At 40.8% G+C, this 21,762-nt stretch overlaps 1 protein-coding gene across 10 annotated transcripts in view; it reads right to left on the bottom strand.

Moving 5' to 3' along the window:
- Positions 1–21,762, bottom strand: part of SPECC1L (sperm antigen with calponin homology and coiled-coil domains 1 like) — a 149,180-nt gene that overhangs the window by 65,581 nt on the left and 61,837 nt on the right. For all 10 annotated transcript variants that reach the window (XM_055252281.2, XM_063623523.1, XM_055252276.2 and 7 more), the window contains 3 exons: positions 18,608–18,771; positions 14,634–14,725; positions 5,693–5,783 (listed from right to left, as the gene is read on the bottom strand). In XM_055252281.2, the coding sequence (XP_055108256.2) occupies positions 5,693–5,783; positions 14,634–14,725; positions 18,608–18,771 (347 nt within the window). The remainder of the gene's footprint in view (positions 1–5,692; positions 5,784–14,633; positions 14,726–18,607; positions 18,772–21,762) is intronic.

Here is a 21,762-nt window from a genome sequence, read left to right as displayed (position 1 = left end):
ATAATATGTTGGGGAGAAAATAAGAGCTGAGACTGATAAAAATAAGGTCTGATTTTTATCAAGAACCACAGGGAAGAGGAAGAAGAAGGGGGGGTGACTAAATATCCAATTAGACTGTAAAGTGCAGGAGGGTAGGATTTCTATCTTATTTTATCCTGGGACTTTCATGGCCTAAGGCTAGATCTAAAGCTGAGGCAGAATCTGATTTAGAGTAAAAAAGAAAATTCTGTGAACTTTTTAAACAGAAGGTTTGGCTTTCCAGTAAAACCTCCTAACTTCATACAAATTTATCGTATGCACCCTTAACATAAATCTTTTTTTTTTTTTTTTTTTTTTTTTTTTTCCAAAATACTCAGTTTATAAAAATCTGTAGCCTCAAGTAACACAATTTAGACAGGTAATAATGGTATGAATTTCCTTACAGAACACAACTACACTTGGACTAACCAACTTCTTAAGATATCTATATGCCTGAGCTGAGAGACACGGTGACAGGGTCACACTGACACTGGGCAAGCCCAGGCTTCTCAACCATTTACACCAGCCAGCTGAGGTTTATGCTTAACATTCTGGAGCTCATCTGGTCACTGTGTACTTTTCAACTACCTGTATCCATGTACTTGGCAGCAGAATCTGTGCTTCTCAGCTTAGGGCACAAATGCTAATTCATATACTATCTACAAAGATTCACTAAGGTGGCACCAGTCATGACCCTAGCCATTTAATTCAACTGCTGGTAAAACCAACAAAAGAACATTTGATTGAGTGCATTTATAGTAAGATTTCTCTGGTATGAAACATTTTCCTGCAAGTGCATGATGCTAAAGGATAACAGATTTTTAAAAAAACTATTGTAGAGCAAGAGGCAGCATCTTTCTTTTTTTTTTTTTTTTTTTTTTTTTTGAGACAGAGTCTCGCTCTATTCCCCAGGCTGGAGTACAGTGGCACAATCTCGGCTCACTGCAAGCTCTGCCTCCCAGGTTCACGCCATTCTCCAAGAGGCAGCATCTTTTTAAACTTCAGTAATGAAGACACTGAAGTTTTTAAAACGAAAATTACACACTGTATTTTTAAATTCATCCCTAAGTAAATAAGACAACCAAGGAAGAAAAGCAGTTCAAGACAGAGCTCAGAAATCCTACTCTCATCACAATTTGGAAAACCACAGTGGCTTTTTATGGCCACAAATCATTTGGTTGTTCTTAGTTTTCTGAGTGGTTCCTTTCTTGAATGACTGTTTAAGATAAAAGATCACAGTATCAGCTACTGTGATATAGATTCACCTAAGTGTGTTTCCTTTCTCCTGTATCTGCAATGTCTCAACCAGGCTCCACTAAGGCATGACAACAGACTGAAGTGGAGAATGAGACCAGCTTTTCCGCAGACTGACGGCATGTACCCCCATGCCGCTGGCACTACCGTTCGATGCATCACCAGATGATAATAAAATAAGAGCCAGGAATAGAATCTTAATGCATTTAATCTGTGTTTTCAATAACCTTGGCCTACAGACTTTCCACACCCATTCTCCACCCACAAAAGCCAAGGTAACAGAAATAATTAAACGGTAGTCTTTGCCCAATAATATTCCAAATTCACTTATTCCTAAGAGTCACTTAGGGTGCTTGTGAAAATGGCATATCCAAGCTTCTGAGTCTGCATCACTAGATCTGAGGGGAGGCCCAAGATTCTATATTTTAACAAGTGACTCAGGTAAGCTTGAGACACACTACTGGTGCTGGTTTCCCCTGGTAAACCTCGCCCTGCTCTGACCCCATCAAGATAAGCCTGGAAAGCAGCAGTGGAGAGTGGAGAAGGCCTCGAGGGTTAGCTTCAGCTGAGCTCAGGAGGTACGGGAAGACCCTGAGCCATTTCTCAGTGCAGCATTCCACTCTCCTCAGAGGTCAGCTGGAACACAGAGCATCACTGTCCTCTGATGCCCCAAGATCACCTCAGTGCCCTCAGGGGTCTCTCCTCCTGGGCTTTCTCAGGCTTGCAGCCACACTACCGTGCCCAGGCTGGACTCACAGCTTTAGGGTACTGGCACAGGGTTATACTTACTCTCAGAGGCTGCTGCAGACTTGCACTGGCTCTGACCACACTTAACGCAGACTGAAGAAGGTCAAAAGGCTGACTATTGACAGAACTAGGGCACACCTACCAAGCAGCAGAGTGGAAATGTTCCTGAATTCCTGGTTTCCATCTCTGCCTTCAACACATAGAGCTTTTTAAAGATGCCTAGGACACAGCTTGTGTAGGTGCTCTAGTTATTTGCTGGCAGCTAAGCAAAAATCCTGCAGGCAACTCAGGTGTCTAAAATCGTTGACTTATGGGCCAATGAGAGCTATCATTCTCAGCCACTTGTGCTACTCAGAAAAAGTTCACACATATAGTAATAAAATTGAACAGCAAAGATTTACTATGGGATAGAATTGGCGCTAAGCACTTTACAAGCTTTAACTCTTCTTTCTTTCACTCATCTCACAATTTTTTATCAAGAGTCCAGTACTTCTACAGGTGCTGAGGATGCCTCAGTGAACAAAACAGACACTAATCTTGCCTTATGGGCCTTACAATTTAGGGAAATAAGAGAAAGAAATAAAAATTATAGACAAACCATATGGGATGTTAGAAGGGGACCAGTGATGAGGAGAGCAAGCAGAGAAAGGGGTGTGTGGAAGAACAAGTGGTTTCCACCTTTAAATATGGTACTTAGGGCCTTGCTGAGGAGGTTCGATCCAGCAGAGTGTTCCAGGCAGAGGGTTCCAGCAGAGAAAGTGCCAAAGTGTCTAAGTCAGGAGCATGCCCAAGTACTCAGGGACAGCAGGGAAGCCCATGTGGTGAGGCAGGGTGAGCAAGAAAGTGAAGAGGCCTGAGAGGACACTGAGGCCAGGCTGCGAGGGTCTGGAGACCCCTGAGAGAACTCTGGCTCCTCCTCTAAAAGAAATGGGGAGATGTAGAGGGTTTGACTAGAGTAGTAGGTTTCAATTTCTGTTTTTCAAGCTACAGTGTCAAGAACAGACAGTGAGGGTGATTAGAAATCTTTTGCCAGAACCCAGCTGAGAGATGATTGTGGCTTATACCAGGGAGGTGACAGTAAAGAGCAATGCTCTTATTCTGGACATATTTTGAAAATAGAGTCGATGGGATTTCCTAAACAACTGAACTAAGTCTAAGATGAAGAAGGGAGTTAAGGATGACTCCAAGGTTTCTAAGGATGAAACTGCCATGAATGGAGATGGAGAAGGCAGATTACATGTAGAACAAGTTTGGAAAGTGGGGGAAATCTTGTCCTGGAGACATTGTCTGAGAATATTCAATATCAAAATGGGAGATGTCAAGTAGGCAACTGGATACATGAACCTAGAGTCCAGAGAAGAACAGGCGAGAGATGCAAATCGGACAGTCCTCGGCACAAAAATAGTATTTAAAGTCATGAGACAGGATACAATAACAAAGAAACTGAGGACAAAGAACAAAGGCCCTGTGTTGAGCTCTGGGCCACACCTCCACGTACGGGTGAGGAAGAAGAGAAAAGCCAGGCCGGGTGCAGTGGCTCACAGCTGTAATCCCAGCACTTTGGGAGGCCAAGGCTGGCAGATCACCCTGAGGTCAGGAGTTCGAGAACAGCCTGGCCAACATGACAAAACCCTGTCTCTACTAAAAATACAAAAATTAGCCGGGTGGGGTGCTCCACGCCTGTAATCCCAGCTACTTGGGAGGCTGAGGCAGGAGAATCACTTAAACCCAGGAGGCGGAAGTTGCAGTAAGTTGATATCGTGCCACTGCAGACAGAGTGAGACTTCCTCTCAAAAAAACAAAGAAAAAAAAAAGGAGAAATGCCACACAGGAGAGGGAGAAGAAGAAGTCTGACAGAAGGCACAGGAGTGTGGTATTAGGGAAACCAAAAAGAATGTCCTAGAAGACAGAGCGCTCAACAGTGCCAAATCCTGCTGACGGGTCACATCAGATTACGACTGAACTGGCTGGGCTGGGGATACAGCAGTCCTTGCAAATTTCAGCAGCTGCAGGTGTTAAGAGCCCAGGAACCCAGTGAGCTGGGTGTTCACTATCAATTTACAGATGAGGAGACAGCACCAAAAAGGCTGCAGTTAACAGCCAGGCCATGGCAAGGCCAAGATCTCTGCACTGCACACATATGTAAATCCTTTGTGGGTTCATCTGGGAGGCGGGATGCAAAGAGAGGAAGGAGAGATGCAGAGCATTTGGGTTAAGAAAACTTTAAACCTTCCACTATTTGTTCCCTTAGCGAAACCTTCTGAGGGGAGAAAAGAGCTTAGGTCATGACTGACAAATGAACCAGAAGCCAAGAAGCAGGGCAGAAGGCAAGTCTTTGTGCCAGGAAGGTAGCAGCAGCACCATCTTGTGCTCCATTGCCCCTAAATGTGTACACAACCAGCTTATTAGAACACTGAAGACTGACAGGTATAGGGCCAGTTCAACCACTAAATTGAACTCTTCAGGCACTGGAAACTACATGGAGCCCACATAGCCAGTCCTTTGGGTTCCTTAATTGAATACTTTTCACAAGTCTGCTTACTTCTGACCCAAAACCTGTTGAAACCTTCTAGTCTAACATACACAGCCTAACCTGCACAACCAAGAATTCCTGACTCATGGAAGTAACTGGACTGCATCAGCTAAGAAGAGCCCTCAGGCCCTGAGGGGACACTTGGGAACATTCCCACACCCACCCCAAATGAAGCACTGCTTTTCCCAGCACCACATCCCAATGCTGCAGTTCATCTTTCCAATGCACTTCAGTACCTCGCATGAAGAGGCAGTGTGGGGTAAGAGAGGGAGCCTCAACCTCGAAAGGTGGGATACTTGGGTTCTGGTGCCAACTCTACCATAAAAAACTACGTGGAAGGCCAGGTGCGGTAGCTTGCGCCTATAATCCCATCACTTAGGGAGGTTGAGGTGGGTGGATCACCTGAGGTCAAGAGTCTGAGACCAGTATGGCCAACATGGTGAAACCCTGTCTCTACTAAAAATACAAAAATTATCTGGGCGTGGTGGTGTGCGCCTGTAGTCCCAGCTACTCGGGAGGCTGAGGTGGGAGAATCGCTTGAACCCGGGAGGCAGAGGTTGCAGTGAGCCAAGATTGCGCCACTACACTCCAGCCTGGGAGACAGAGTGATACTCCAGCTTAAAAAAAAAAAAATGGCTGTGTGAAAACAGCAAGTTCCTCCCAAGGGCTCCAAAGAGTTGCTGACCCTCATCTTCCAGAGTCTCAGCTCTCTCAGGGTAACAAAACTCAGCCCAGAGATTTAAGGAATGGGCTCTGAAGTCAGGCTGCCCTGGGCTACTGCTCAGTAACTAACTGTATTAACCTGAATTGAATTAGTTAACTTCTTTAAGCCTCATTTTTGGTATCTGTAAAATGAGGATGACAATAATACATATGCCATGAGGAACCGTGAAAACAGTGCCTAGCAATGGTGTACACTCTCTATTACCCATTATGACAGCTGTCAGGAAAGATGCATTCATTAACAACTACTTTCCCCACTTGTAATTTAGATATATTTACTAGTGAACTTCTGATACAAAGGTATACCAGATTAATTGAAATAGTATCAAGAGCAAAGAAAATACTTAGTTTGCCAAAGAAGCCAGAACAATTCAAAAATCGGAAAAAAGGTGAAATGCTATGGCATATTACACGTACCTTGAACAGGGATTTCCCCATAGTTTGGTCTCTTATCTGACAGGGCTGTCAGGGGTTTGGATGTTGAGATTGGTCCACTTATGGAATGTCTCTGAAATCATAAGATAAACAATATCAAAGTTAAATTGACTGTTGGGACTCACAAAGTAAATGCTGCAAAGAGTAGATATTTAGTTATAAATCTGTATTAATTCTTTCCATACTGCTATATAGTAAGGTTGCAACACACCTTACAGGCATGGACTGTGATCAATATACTTTTTTTAAAAATTAGACTTTTTATTATGGGGTAATTATAGACTCATATGCAGTTTTAAGAATACAGAGAGATCCTATGTACTCTTTACTCAGTTTCCCCCAACGGTAATATCTTACAAACCTATAGTAAAATACCACCAGCAGGATTTTGACATTAGCTAAATATTGATACAGTCATATCTTATACAGTCATTTATATATTATTGATACAGTCAAGATAAAGAACATTTCCATCACCATAAGGATCCTTCCTGGGGCCCTTTTACAGTCACACCCCTCTTCCCATCCCCAACCCCCTATCACTGACCTCTGGCAACCACTGGTATTCTGAATGTGGTTTCATTATTTTGTTGGAAGAGAATCTGTAAAGTATAAGTATCACAAACCAATTCAGTAAATATAAAAACATGTTCCAAAATGAAATGCAGATGTGCTCCTTTTGTAATTGTACTGACCATTCAAGTCCTGGTTCAAATAGATCTCAATTCTGCCACCCGCTTGCTAATGCTACTACAACTGCCCAGTACAGCCTGTCATCTCAGTGTAGCATTACAGCAATGGCTTGTCACTGGCATCCTCATCTCCAGACTTCTGCATATGCAAGCAGCCAGAAGCATCCACCACGGCCAGGCACGGTGGCTCATGCCTGTAATCCCAGCACTTTGGGAGGCCAAGGTGGGCGGATCTCGAGGTCAGGAGATTGAGACCAGCCTGGCCAATAAAGTGGAACCCCGTCTCAACTAAAAATACAAAAAATTAGCTGGGTGTGGTGGTGGGCACCTGTAATCCCAGCTACTTGGGAGGCTGAGGCAGGAGAATCGCTTGAAGCCAGGAGGTGGAGGTTGCAGTGAGCCGAGATCGCGCCACTGCACTCCAGCCCGGGCAACAGTGCGAGACTCCATCTCAAAAAAAAAAAAAAAGAATCCACCATGAACACTTAAAACCCCTCAGCTTTCCTGCCACCTCTACATGATGCTCAAACACCACCAACCTACTTATTTACTATCATGCAGACCACGTTGCTTGTCTATGCTTTTCTTGTGCTTCATTCCCACAGCTTTCACCCAGCCCTTTTTATCTGGCTAACTTCTATTTATTTCATATTCCCATCAGAAATGTGGACAAGGTCCAGCTTCTTCACATCCCTACCACACTTAAGATCATGAGCCTTTTAGATTTTGGCCATTTGGAAGAATATAGAATAGGATCTCATTGTGGATTTAATTTCCATTTTCCTGATGACTAATGATGTTGATCATCTTTTCATGTACCATTGGCCATTTGTATTCTTCTCCTGGAAGGATCTTCTCAAATCTTAGCCCATTATTTATTGGGTTGTTTGTCTTCTTACTGAATGTAAATGTATTATGAATATATTCTCCCCAGTCTGTAGCTTGCTTTTGTATTTTCTTAACGTCTTTCAGAGAAGTTTTAAGTTTTGATGCCTAATTTATCAACTCGCTTTTATAGTTCATGTTTTACATCTTAATAAATCTTTGCAGTCTTAAAGGTCATGAAGATTTTCTCTCATGTTCTCATGTAAAAAATGTAGTTTTAGCTTTCACATTTAGGTCGACAGTCCATTTCAATTTTTGTGTATTTCATAAGGTACGGGCTGAGGTTATTTTTTTTTCTATACAGTTATCTAGTCACTTCAGAATCTTTTTTTCAAAAGACTATTCCTTACCGATTGAATTATTTTGGTATCTTTGTAGAAAATCAACTGGCCTACTTCTGAACTCTCTGTTCTACTGATCTAATGTTGAAATCAGGTAGTACAAGTCCTCCAAATTTGTCCTCCACCTGCACCCCCCGACCCCAACAATGTTTTGAATATTCAGGGATCTTGCATTTCCATATGAATTTAATACTACCATGTCAATTTCTACCCAAAGAGCACTGCTCTTTTAACCGGTATTGTGTTGAATCTACAGACCAATTTAAAAGACTACAAGATATTAACAATATTGAGTCTTCCAATCTATAAATGACATCACTTTCTATTTATTCAATTTTTCTCAGCAATATTTTATTGTTTTCATTGCACAGGTTGTGCATACATTTCATTCTATTTATTGCTAAGTATTTCAATCTCCAATTATTCACGCTAATATACAGAAAAACAAATAACTTTTGTACAGGACCTCGTGTAAACCTTGACAATGCTCAACTCAAAAAGCTTTTGTGTGGACTCCTTAGGATTTTCTACATAAATGATCATGTTATCTGCAAATAATGACAGTTTTACTTTACCCTTTCCAAACTTGTATGCTTTCTTTTTTTTTTTTTTTTTTTTTTTTTGGTCTTATGCAGTTGCACAGGTAAGAGCTCCAGCAAAATGCTGAACAAAAGTGGTGAGAGTGGGTATCCTCACCTTGCTCCTGATCCAGGTGGGAAAGCATTCAGTCTCCAGATTAAGTATGATGTTAGCTGTGGAGCTCCCACAGGTCTCCTTCTATTTCTAGTTTGCTAAAGAGTTTTACTATGAATGGATGTAAAATTTTGTCAAATAGTTTTCTAAAGACGTTGAGATTAATGTTTGTTTTAAATAATTTTTTTTTTCCTCTTTTATTGTGTTGAGGTAAGTTTTAACCTTGCACCCTTGGGACACATCACACTTGGTAATGATGGATTATCGTTTTTATATATTGCTGGATTCAGTTTTGTTAATGTGTGCTTTTATACTGCATCTATACCATCTATAATCATGAGGAATATTGGCTAGCTGTTTTCTTTTTTTGCAATGTCTTTGTCTGGTTTTGCTATCAGCTAATGCTAGCTTCCTAAAATGAAGTGGAAAGTCCTTTTACTCTTCTGTTTTCTGAAAGACTATATACAATTGGAATTATTTCTTCCACAAAGGATTGATTCAATTCATTAGTAAAACCACCTGGGCCTGGAGTTTTCTATGTGGGAAGCCTTTTTATTTTAAACTTTTATTCTGAAATAATTATGGATTCCCAGGAAGTTGTAAAGATAGAACAGCAAAGTCCCATATACTCCTCATTCACTTTCCCCCAACTGTCTGTGGATAATGAATTCCCTCAGCTTTTGTTTGCCTAAAAAATTTTAATTTTACTTTTTTTTTTTTTAAATACACAGAATTCTAAGTTGACAGGGTTTTTCTTTCAGTATTTGAAGATGCCATTTTGGGCTGGGCACAGTGGCTCAATTTGGGAGGCCGAGGAAGGTGAATCACCTGAGTCCAGGAATTTGAGACCAGCCTGGGCAACATGGAGAAACCCCATCTCTACTAAAAATACAAAAATTAGCTGGGCGCCATGGCACGCACCTGTAGTCCCAGCTACTCAGGAGGCTGAGGCAGGAGAATCACTTGAACCCAGGAGGCGGAGGTTGCAGTGAGCCAAGGTCACGCCACTTCATTCCAGCCTGGGCGACAGAACTATACTCCATCTCAAAAAAAAAAAAAAACAAAAACAAAACAAACAAAAAAAAACCAGCCATTTTCTTGTCTTCTGACTTGCACAGTTTCTAACTAGAAGTCTGTGATCATTCTCACCTGCCTGTCCTTAAGAGTTTCTTATCACTGTTTTTCAGCAATGCCTTAATGGGCATGGGGATGAGGGTGTTTGTATATTTATACATGCTTATCTTGCTTTAGCTTGCTGATTTTCTTGGATCTATGAGTATGTAATTTCCATCAAATTTGGATGGATTTTGGCTATTATTTCCTCAAAAAAAAAAAAAAAAAAAAAATTTTTTTTTAAGATGGAGTCTCCCTGTGTCGCCCAGGCTGGAGTGCAGTGGTGCGACCTCAGCTCACTGCAACCTCTGCCTCCTGGGTTCTAGTGATTCTCCTGCCTCAGCCTCCCAAGTAGCTGGGACTACAGGCACACACCACCATGCCTGTCTAATTTTTTGTATTTTTAGTAGAGACGGGGTTTCGCCATGTTGCCCAGGCTGGTTTCAAACTCCTGAGCTCAGGTGATCTGCCCACATCGGCCTCCCAAAGTGCTGGGATTACAGGCGTGAGCCACTGAGCCCAGCCTATTCTTCAAATGTTTTTTTCAGACACACTTCCCACTCTGCCCCCCGACCCACCTTTTTTTCTTGGGCTCCAATTTCAGGTATGTAGGACCACTTAATTTCATCCCACAAGTCAGGGGTTCAGTTCATTTTTCCCCCAGTCTTTTTACCTGTTACTCATTATGGACAGATTCTACTGCTATGTCCTCAAACATACTGATCTTTTCCTCTATTTTTTTTTTTTTTTTTTCTGAGACGGAGTCCTGCTCTGTCGCCCAGGCTGGAGTGCAATGGCACAATCTCACCTCATGGCAACCTCCGCCTCCTGGGTTCAAGCGATTCTCCTGCCTCAGCCTCCTGAGTAGCTGGGATTACAGGCACACACCACTGTGCCTGGCTAATTTTTTTGTAGTTTTAGTAGAGACGGGGTTTCGCCATGTTGGCCAGGCTGGTCTTGAACTCCTGACCTCAGGTGATGCACCTGCCTCGGCCTCCCAAAGTGCTGGGATTACAGGCGTGAGCCACCGCACCTGGCCTCCTCTATTCTTTTTCATATCTTTCACTTCTCTCTTCATCTGTGCATGCTTCCCTTCACATACTTAAGCAGAGATCATATTTACATCACTGCATGCTAATCCTATCATTTCTATCCGTTCTAGGTCTGCATCTATTGACTGATTTTTCCCCTGGTTATAGGTGACATTTTCCTGCTTCTTCATTGTCTAGTAATTTTTTATTGCATGCCAGATTATGTATTTTACACTATGGAGTCTTATATTTTGCTGTATTCCTTTAAAAATTATTACTTTGGCAAATAAGTACGCTACTGTATTAGTTACCTATGCTGCATGACAAATTACTTCAAATCTTTAGCGGCTTAAAACAATCCATTTATGATCTCATAGTTTCTGTGGGTCAGAAAGCTTAGCGGAGTGCCTCTGGCTCAAGGTCTAGCACAAGGAGGCAATCAAGTTGTCAGCAGGGCTGCAGTTATCTCGAGGATCGAAGATCTGTTTCCAAGCTCATCTACATGGCTGCTGGCAAGCTTCAGAAGATCTGTTCCCACACTTCCTAATGTGGGCCTCTCTGCAGGGCTGGCTCACAACATGGGAACTGGGATTCCCTGGAGTAGGTGGCTCTAAGTGATAGCAAGAGGAGCATTCAAGGCAGAAGCAAAGCTTTTTCTATTTTAGCAGTGATAACCTTATCCCACCACTTCTTTTGCTTTGCCATAGTCACTGGAAGCAAATCACGAGCTGCAGCCAACACTCAACAAGAGCAAATTACACAAGGAGCAACTACCAGCGATTGGGGATCGCTGGGGAACATTTTAGAGGCTGCCTACTATAGCTACTAAAGGATCTCCTTGGTCCTTCTGCATCTTATTTTTAAAGATCTTTTACGGCAGATCTAGAATACTATTTTCTCTCAGGGTATTTAGTTCTATGATACTTTCAGGTGTGGTCCTTTAGGAGTCTGTAATGAATGCCATCTATTCAAAGAGGTGTCTCCACAGCAGCTGGTGGGAACTCAAATGATTTCCTGCCCTAGGTGAGCTACCAGAAGTGTTTGCCTGATAGCTCCCTGTTCCTGGAAATTGTTCCTGGAAAATTATTCTTGAGGGGTTATTCCTGGAAAATTATCCTTGTGGGGTTTCACCCAATGCAGGTACAGGTTGGTATTCAGGCAAAGACTCAAAGGGATGCCTACGCAGATTTCTATACTCCTTTCTCTATGCAGCTCCCTCCTCCCAGTATCTGCCCTGCAAATTCGAGCAGTTGCCTTCTCCTTCAGTGTTGATTTGAGTCTACTCAGATCCAATTGGTTTTCTCTTCCCTGCTCCATGTAGGTTCATCTTCTCTGTACCACCACCTGGAAACTGCCTCCAGGAAAAGACTGTGGGCCAAGTAGGACTTATCTCATTTTAAAATTTTTGTTCAGGGATCACAGTTACGTACAATGTCTGAAAATAATTGCTTCTTATATTTTGTCCATCTTTCTATTAATAGTTGTTTGTGATGGCAGAATAATCCAGCCTGTTACTCCCACATAGCTAGGAGTAGAATTCCTACCCGGGGAGTTTTGAAAAACTAACAATCCCAATCTTGGGCCCCAGTCCCCAGAGATTATGGTTTACCAGGATGAGGTCTGGGAATTTTACGTGTTTAAAAACTCTCCACATGATTTTTATATACGATTAGGTTTGAGAAGCACTGTACTAACTAATCATGTACTAAAAAGCTACTGAATGTAGCTCATAAGTATTAGTTTTTTGCAACTTACAAAAATATTTTTCACCTCCTATCTTTACAAAGATTTGCAAAGTGATGCCTCTTACATTAAACGTCAACTGATAAACACCACTTATCTTATTTGAAGTTTATTACATTTGGCATCTTTATTTTGCTTTTATCTGTATTTTCAGAATTTTAGATGAAGTTTGATTAATAGGGAGCACACAAAAAAGCATTAAATCAGCTGCACACGGTGGCTCACGCCTGTAATCCCAGCACTTTGGAAGGCTGGAGAGGGCAGATTGCTTGAGGTCAGGAATTTGAGACCAGCTTGGCCAACATGGTTAAAACACTGTCTCTACTAAAAATACAAAAATTAGCTGGGTGTGGTGGTGCACACCTGTAATCCTGGCTACTTGGAGGCTGAGGCATGAGAATCACTTGAACCCAGGAGGTGGAGGTTGCAGTGAGCCAAAATCATGCCACTTCATTCCAGCCTGGGCAACAGAGTGAGACTCTGTCTCAAAAAAAAAAAAAAAAAAAAAAGGTCATTAAATTGGTGGAACAGTATTCCCTTCCCTTCTTTCTAAATTACAACATAATGTCAGGCGTGGTGGCTCATGCCTGTAATCCCAGCACTTTGGGAGGACCAGGCAGGTGGATTGCCTGAGCTCAGGAGCAAGACCAGCCTGGGCAACGTGGCAGAACCCTGTCTTTACCAAAAACACAGAAAATAGCCGGGCATGGTGGTGCACGCCTGTGGTCCCAGCTACTTGGGAGGCTGAGGTGGGAGGACTGGTTGGGCCTGGGAGGCAGAGGTTGTGCAGTGAGCCAAGATCATGCAACTACACTCCACTCCAACCTAGGTGACAGAATGAGACCCTGTTTCGGAAAAAAAAGACATAACATCTTGTATATACATGCAAATGCAAAGCCACAAACTCACAATATAACTGCAGAGGGAGCACACTAGTAAACACAGCACAAATGTCTCAACTCGAAATGAAAATGCTCCCCAACACCATTATTTTAGGGAAGAGGTGCAGCCAGGACTATCCTTTATCACAGGATAATGGCATTTAGGCAATGTTTCCTTTGGCTACTCTCACCTATGTGGAACTACTCTGCCTCAACTATACTGTCCAAAAGCGGCTGAATAAAATGCACAATGAGCGGCCTCTTGAGCACTACTGAATAGCCCTCTGCCCCGCTTCTCATCTGCATTCCACAATGGCACGGAGGAGCAACTTTCAAAACTTGTTTCTAATGTATCAATAATGACCTGTGCCGGACCTGTTACAAAACAGTCCTCATGAATTACACTTCTCTGAATTCATGCCTTGTGCACTGAATCATAGAAGGGAATACTGTTCCACCAATTTAATGACTTTTTTTTTTTTTTTTTGAGACAGAGTCTCACTCTGTTGCCCAGGCTGGAATGAAGTGGCATGATTTCAGCTCACTGCAACCTCCACCTCCTCAGTTCAAGTGATTCTCATGCCTCAGCCTCCAAGTAGCCAGGATTACAGGTGTGCACCACCACACCCAGCTAATTTTTGTATTTTTAGTAGAGACCATGTTGGCCAATTCATGCCTTGTGCATGCCTTCCACTCTGAATCGAAGCTGCCCTGTGACTTGCTTGGATTAAAATAGCAGGACAGAAGTGTCACTGTCCAAATGCCAAGCTTAGGTCTTCAGAGGCTTTGCTAACTTCCATTTTCAGTCTCAGAGCTGGAGATAACCATGCTGTGAAGGAGCCTGAGAAGACAAATAACATGAAGAAAGCGGCCCAGGAATCCTGCTGAGCCCAGGCCCCATCCCACCCTCTCTGTGAATTCAACTGCAGGAATGAGCCCAGGAAAGCCAGTAAAGAATTGCCTAGTCAACTCAGAGAAATGTGAAAACTAATAAAACTGTTCTTTCAAGCCACTAAGTTCTGAAGTGATTTGCTATGCAGTAAAGGCTGAGACATGGCAACCACATATTCTACTCAAGAGACACCTCTGTGTCTTAGTGTGGTGACTAAAGTCACTGAATCTAGACAGCCTAGCTCTGAACCCCCACTCTACCACTTAATTGCATGAACCTCGGCAAGTTACTTAACCTTTCTGGGCCTCAGTTACCACATGTGAAAAATACAGATAAGAATAGTACCTAATACCCAAGAGTTGTAAGGATTAAATGAGTTAACATTATAAAGCATTCAGAACAGTGTAGAACACAGCAAGTGTTCAATTGTTGTTAGCTATCATTATTAGAGTCTATCAGAATAACACAATTTACACTTATATAATTTATCCCTATTAAAGACATTTACAGTATTTTAGGGAACAAATTCTAGATACATCCCTGCTGAGGTAGTCATTTACCCAACTAATACAGGTGTAAATGACGGTGAAGAAAAGGCCTCAACTTTCAGATTCTGAGGCCCTAAGAGCCTCCTGTGGTTCCAGGCACTCACCTGCATAGGGGACACAGCTGCTGCAGGAGGGGTTTTCATAGGACTTGGGCTGAGCGGTGTTCGAGGAATTGCAGCTGCAGCAGGGTTTGGTACTACAAAAACAACAAACAAAAAGGGAAATAATGTCACTGTACAGTGGAGGCTTAACTGGTCTCCACTTAAGGATTCGCCTGACTACCCAATGCTCTCAAACCCCCCTGGACACTGTCCTGGCTGACGTCTAGCCTCTGCTGAACACTTGTAGCCGTGTCTTAGCACACAGGTGCTTTTCCTCCCATCCGGTGAATTATTTACATCCATAGAGTAGTCATGCTTATTTCTAACCCTTGTTATGGCAGTCATTTCGTTTTTGTTATTTAATTATGTTATGTAGTTAAAGTGCTCCATAAAGCAATGAAACTCAAGTAGTAAAACCCAACAGGAGTATTTACATAACTATATCAGGTAAGAAGCCTGGCAGGTAAAGGACGTTCAATAGTTGCATATTAAACAAAAGAATGAGGAACTCCTGCTTGTCTTTCCTCAATTCCTCCTGCAGAATCCATCACTTCACATATATTTTCTGATTTGTATTTAACGCAGGGTGTGGAATCACTTGTTGGCATATCAGTCTCTCTCTCTCTACAATAAACTGCTGAAAAGTAGTTTATGTTTTTAGAATTTATTAATTTCTAGACAGTTAAGCATAGCACAGATTCTGGTAAAGATGCAAAAATGAGTATTCATTTGATGCTGGATTAAATTAAAAATGGGATACAAACACACAGTGTGGAAAGATGAAGCAGATCACTGTGGACTTTTTTAATACAGCCAATATAAACACGAAAATATTTACTTATATTTAGAATTGATATCTTTAGATGTATTCTTATGTACTGAGACAAAATTTACAAAACATAAAGTTAACCGTTTAAAAATGTGTAGTTCAGTGGCATTTAGTGCATTCACAATATTATGCAACCATCACCTCTACCTAGTTACAAAACATTTCATCATTCCAAAAGAAAATCTAGTATCCCAATAGTCACCTCCCATCCACTGTCTCGCCAGTGTCTGGCAATCTGCTTTCTGTCTCTATAGATTGACCTAGTGTGAATATTTAATATAAATGGAATTTTACAATATGTGACCTGTTGTATCTGGCTTCCTTCAATTAACACAATGTTGTAAAGATTCATCCATGTTAAAGTATGTGTTACTACTTCATTCCTTCTTGTGGCTGAATAATATTCCATTGTATGAATATACCACATTTTGTTCATTCATCGAATGCATGGATATTTGGATTGCTTCCATCTATTAGCTATTGTGAGCACAGCTGCCACGAACATTTATGTACAAGCACAGATGCTTCTTGATTTATGATGGGAGTTACATCCTGATAAAACCATCATAAGCAAGTCAAAAATGCATTTAATACACCTAACCTCCCAAACATCCCAGCTTAACCTTGCCTACCTTAAACAAGATCAAAACATTACATTAGCCTACAGTTAGGCAAAATCATCTAGCATGAAGCCTATTTTATAATAAATGGCTATGTTGAATAACTCATTTAAATTACTGAATGCTGTACTGAATGTGTATCACTGGCACTACTATAAAGTCAAAAAATCAAAAGTTAAAGCATCGTTAAGTCAGAGACTGTATTTGTCTGATTATCTATTTTCAGTTCTTTTGAATATATAATTAGGAATAGAATTGCTGGGTCATTTACATCTATTTTATTATAAAATAACATGAGGCTTTTTAAAAACATTAGTATGAAGCAGTTTTGTGCATTAAAGCATGCTTTACTAACATTTTGAATAGGTGTATAATTTTAATTTAATGTAGACATTCCATTATCAATTTGATTTTCAAAGCATATATATATTTTATCCTTTAGAGACAGAGTCTTGCTCTGTTGTCCAGGCTAGAGTACAGTGACTATTAACAGGTGCAGTGATAGCATGTTACCGCCTCGGCCTCCTAAGTAGTTGGAACTACAGGCACTTGTCAGCTCAAAGCATATATATTTTAAAGTTCTCCTTTCATCTTACCCCATCATATTACCCAGAGGTGGCCACTAACAACAGTTCTGGGTACATCTTTCTTGCACTTTAAATGCAAAAACATTTAGTTATCTAAGTACCTTAAAAAAAACAAGACCACACACACTATATACGTACACACACACATATAGGTATATATAGATATATACATATCTATTTTTATATATAGATATATACATATCTATTTTTATATATAGATATATACATATATATTTTTATATATAGATATATACATATATATTTTTATATATAGATATATACATATATATATTTTTATATATGTATATATAGATATATACATATATATATTTTTATATATGTGTATATATAGATATATACATATATATATTTTTATATATGTGTATATATATATATATGTACTGGCCTGCAACTTACTATAAAGGATTGCAGCACACAGAGCGACTGCTCAGGTGGCACACTTGAATAAAGGATCACAGACATGTTTTAACATCAGTAATTTGAGATCTATGTCATCCTTATTAAAATATGCATAGTATTTTACTGTATTAATTGGTCATAACTGTCTTAATTCTTTCAGTAGGCATTTAAGCAATTTCCAGGTGTTCCATTTTTCCAAACAATGCTATACTGAAAACTGTATATGTATACATATGTATACATACATATATACAGTTTTTCATACATAATACCATCTTTATGCATAATACTTGTGCCAGTACTAAGTATAACAACTTCAGAGTCTATGAATATGGCATTTTAAACTGGAAGGTGTTGCCTAACAGTCCTCCAGAAAGTCTACACCAACAGTGTGTAGGAGTATACATGTGACTTTTGCTCTACTTTTAAAGTCAATGAAAACTCATTTGTGTATAATCACAGAATACAGATTCTAGTAGCCTGTTAATAAAATTAAAAGAATTTCTAGATAAAAATTTGAGCTTCAGGACATATTACAATTAACTGTTTGAAAAAACCACATCCCTTTTCCTTTCCCAGAGCTGAGGAAGTTATATGAAAAAAAGTCAGTCATTTGAAAGTGGGAAGAGTAAGCCTTCTAGAGCTTGTATGAAAGAAAGCCCGGCTTGATTCAGAACCTGAAGTGCCGTGTAGGACTACAGTGAGTGGGGGAAGAGTGGTTCAACTGAGGCAAAGAGTAGGCGGGGGTCAGACCATGGAGGCATTTGGGAATCTGAATTTCGTTTCAACTATAATAAGCAACTAAAGGATTTCAAACAAGAAAAGATCTTTTTATCATAGGATTAAACAGGGAGATTAATTTGGAGGTTACTGAAATTAGTGGTTGACGGTGGCTTGAACTAAAGCTTGTGCCGCTAGAGATGGAGAGAAGACAAAGCAAAGATATCCATGATATAGGCTGTATCAACAGGATTTGCTAGTAACGGACTAGATGTAGTGGTAAGAAAGAACAAGAATTTAAGGAAGATCCCCAGACTTTTGGCTTAAGTAACTGGGTAGAGTGATGCTGCCATTGATGCATGGGGAGAAGGCTGAAGATGGCAGACAAGAGTTTGGTGTTTGGATGTCAGATGTCCAGGAGACACCTGAGGGTCCATGTCAAGTAGGCATCTGGATAGACATGACTGAGGAGTTCAGAGGAAGGGAAGAGCTAGTTATACATCTGGAAGTTCTTAGGCATAGAAAACATACTTAAAGTAACAGGAATGTGTGTGATCCACCGAGGGTGAGAAGACACATCTCTGCATGGGATTAAGGCTTCTGTCTGAGACTAACACCTCTGAAGCTGAAGAGATCTCAAACCTTCTATTAAATATCACCTTCTGTTAAGTCTAGTACATTAATACTACATGAAAGTTAATGGGACTAAGAGTAAGACAGTAAAGAATACCAAATCAGACCACAGAATATAAGGTAACTAAACACAACCACATGCAGGAGGCACAATGTAGGAGAAATTACCTTGAGATGCACTGTCAAAGGATTTGATGAGGGTTTTTACTGTAGGAGTTGGCTCTGAGGAAGTCGAGGACCTTCTACTCAGTCCCATTCCCTGCCTTAAGGCTGCCAAATCTCTCTCAACAGCATTCATGTAATTGTATACCCGGCCTCGCTCCTCCTCTTGCCTGAAAATAATATTGAAATCAGAGCATTTTTACATAGGTACTAGAACATACACATTTTCCCCTCCCAGCTGAAAGGCATTAAAAACTATCAGTTTAATGGCTGGGCACGGTGGCTCACGCCTGTAATCCCAGCACTTTGGGAGACTGAGGCAGGAGGATCACGAGGTCAGGAGATCGAGACCATCTTGGCTAACATGGTGAAACCCCGTCTCTACTAAAAATACAAAAAATTAGCTGGTGCAGTGGCGGGCACCTGTAGTCTCAGCTACTCGGGAGGCTGAGGCAGGAGAATGGCGTGAACCCACGAGGCAGAGCTTGCAGTGAGCCAAGATAGCACCACTGCAGTCCGGCCTGGGCGAAAGAGCGAGACTCCATCTCAAAAAAAAAACACAAAACTATCAGTTTAAAAAAATTGTATCGGCCGGGCACGGTGGCTCATGCTTGTAATCCCAGGACTTTGGGAGGCCGAGGCGGACGGATCATGAGGTCAGGAGATCGAGACCACGGTGAAACCCCATCTCTACTAAAAATACAAAAAATTAGCCGGGCGTGGTGGCGGGCGCCTGTAGTCCTAGCTACTCGGAGAGGCTGAGGCAAGAGAATGGCATGAACCCGGGAGGCGGAGCTTGCAGTGAGCCAAGATTGCGCCACTGCACTCCAGCCTGGGCGACAGAGCGAGACTCTGTCTCAAAAAAAAAAAAAAAATTGTATCAGTTGAGCTTAATAAATTACCTGGTCTAATGTTCTCATTTGCTTGGTAAATACCAGGAAATGATACTGAAATTTTTATATCAGGTTATCCTAAATAAGTTAAGCAACCATCAAATTCCATTTTCATCTGAGTAAGTGTAAGGTAAGGACATCAGTAATCAATTAGCAGTAAAATAGGAGGTAGACTGGCTCAGAGCTGAGACTCTCCAGGTCCTGTGCTGCCGAGAAGGCCCTTCTCAGGAGTCTGGAGGTCCACCAGTACATGATACTGTATAATATTAATTTATACTGGCTCTAGCTAATACGTCATGCTTAGCCCACACTCTTTAAAAAAATAAAAATAAAAACAAGGCAAGTGGTGTAGACTTCAAATAGAATTCTACAAAGAAAAAAAAAAAGCCTAGACCCATATTTGTAACATGAGTCCCCTAGAAGCTCAGTGTGATGCATCCTGAGTCATCTGAAAAAATCAATTCCATTTCATTTCTGGCCCATTCTAAATTCACTATGCTGCCTAACACAGAATTCTTTCATCTGGAATGAGATTACAATTGCAGAGTTTGTACATGTCATATAACTATCAAGTATGTGAATAAAAATTAAGCCAGTCCTTAGGAAAAATCCGTCTTTGGTGGCCATTTGGCCTTCTGACAGTATTTTGCCTCAAGATGTACCACAGGCTCTTAAGGTCATTTAGCTGTCATGATTACAACTCTCTTTTCTTTTTTTTTGAGACGGAGTTTTGCTCTTGTTGCCCAGGCTGGAGTGCAGTGGCGCATCTCGGCTCACCACAACCTCTGCCTCCCGGGTTCAAGTGATTCTCCTGCCTCAGCCTCCCGAGTAGCCAGGATTACAGGCATGTGCCACCATGCCCGGCTAATTTTGTATTTTTAGTAGAGACCAGGTTTCTCCACGCTGGTCAGGCTGGTCTCAAACTCCTGACCTCAGGTGATCCGCCCACCTAAGCCTCCCAAAGTGCTGGGACTACAGGCATGAGCCACTGAGCCTGGCTGATTAGAATTTTTAATAAAGAATCTATAACAGTGATTACCAAACTTTTTGGTCTTAGAGCCCCTTTCTACTCCTAAAAATGAGCAAGGACCCCAAAAAGCTTTTGTTTATAAGAGCTGTCTTCCATTACATTAAAACTAAGAATATATAAAAATATTTAACTCATCTAAAAATAAAAATAAATACAGGGCTAATATATTTTTATGAAAAATAACTATGTTTTCCAAAACAAAAAAAAATTAGAAGAGTAACAGGGCTTTGCATTTTTAAATCATCTCTTTAATGTCTGGCTTAAGAGTAAACAGCTAAACTCTCATTTCTTCTGTATTCAACCTATTTTGATATGAAAAAAAGCAAGTCTTACATAGATAAGGCAGGTGGAAAAGGGAAGATTTTAATAGCCCTTTTAGATAACTGTAGCTGTTCTTTGATAACTGCACTAAAATGCAACAAGTAGTAACTTAAAAGTTAGCTCCAATGTGGAATCTGAAACCATGTAAGTGAATTTTTCCTATTCTGTCCATTAAAATCCACTGGTCAATCTTGTTTAACATCACAGACTGGCTGTAAGGAAAATATTGGTTCACTGGATTACACAGATTTTCTAAATTCTGTCATTATACATTTTTTTTAAGTCGCAATGATCTCATCAGAAGACACTCTATGGGAAGCTGCCAAACTCACCAATGGTAAATAACAAGTTTTCCAAAATCCTGACATTCACTTCAAAGCCCACATTTTATCACTGGCAACGAATACTGTCACTTGTTTTCCTTTAAGTGATCGGCTGTCTTAATTGTTTTCACAAAATATCCACCAAATAATACCAAAGTCTGAATGATGCAGCTTGTCTGTCATTCTCAAGTAAAAAAATGGCATTCCATGAAAAAAGAAAGCAGCTCAAACTAATCACAGCACTTTCCTCAACGTGACCTCACTCTTCAGTATAGTCTTGAATATAGCAGATAAAGCAGAAGTGCTTTTTCTGTACTTCCCATTTTGTCACACAGAATGCTAAAGAGTGTACTCAAGGACCGGGATTTAGTAAAATTAATAATTTACTGTTTTACCAAGGACATCTTTAAGTGAAACTCGCATTAAAAAAAAAAATGCAAGTATGTGGTGGTGAAGAGTATAATGACTATGAGTGCAATTTATTGCCAAGACCTTGGTTCATCAACAGTTTACACTTGCTTTTCACTAACAGTTTAGAAGTCAACACAGTGAAAAGGGCAAACAATGTGATGGTATTGGGAAGAGAGTTTGACC

This window comes from Symphalangus syndactylus, chromosome 18 (assembly GCF_028878055.3).
Source record: "Symphalangus syndactylus isolate Jambi chromosome 18, NHGRI_mSymSyn1-v2.1_pri, whole genome shotgun sequence".
NCBI classification, from domain to species: Eukaryota; Metazoa; Chordata; class Mammalia; order Primates; family Hylobatidae; genus Symphalangus; species Symphalangus syndactylus.
Note: the sequence above shows the minus strand (reverse complement) of the source record. Positions and strands in the feature narration are given on the sequence as shown.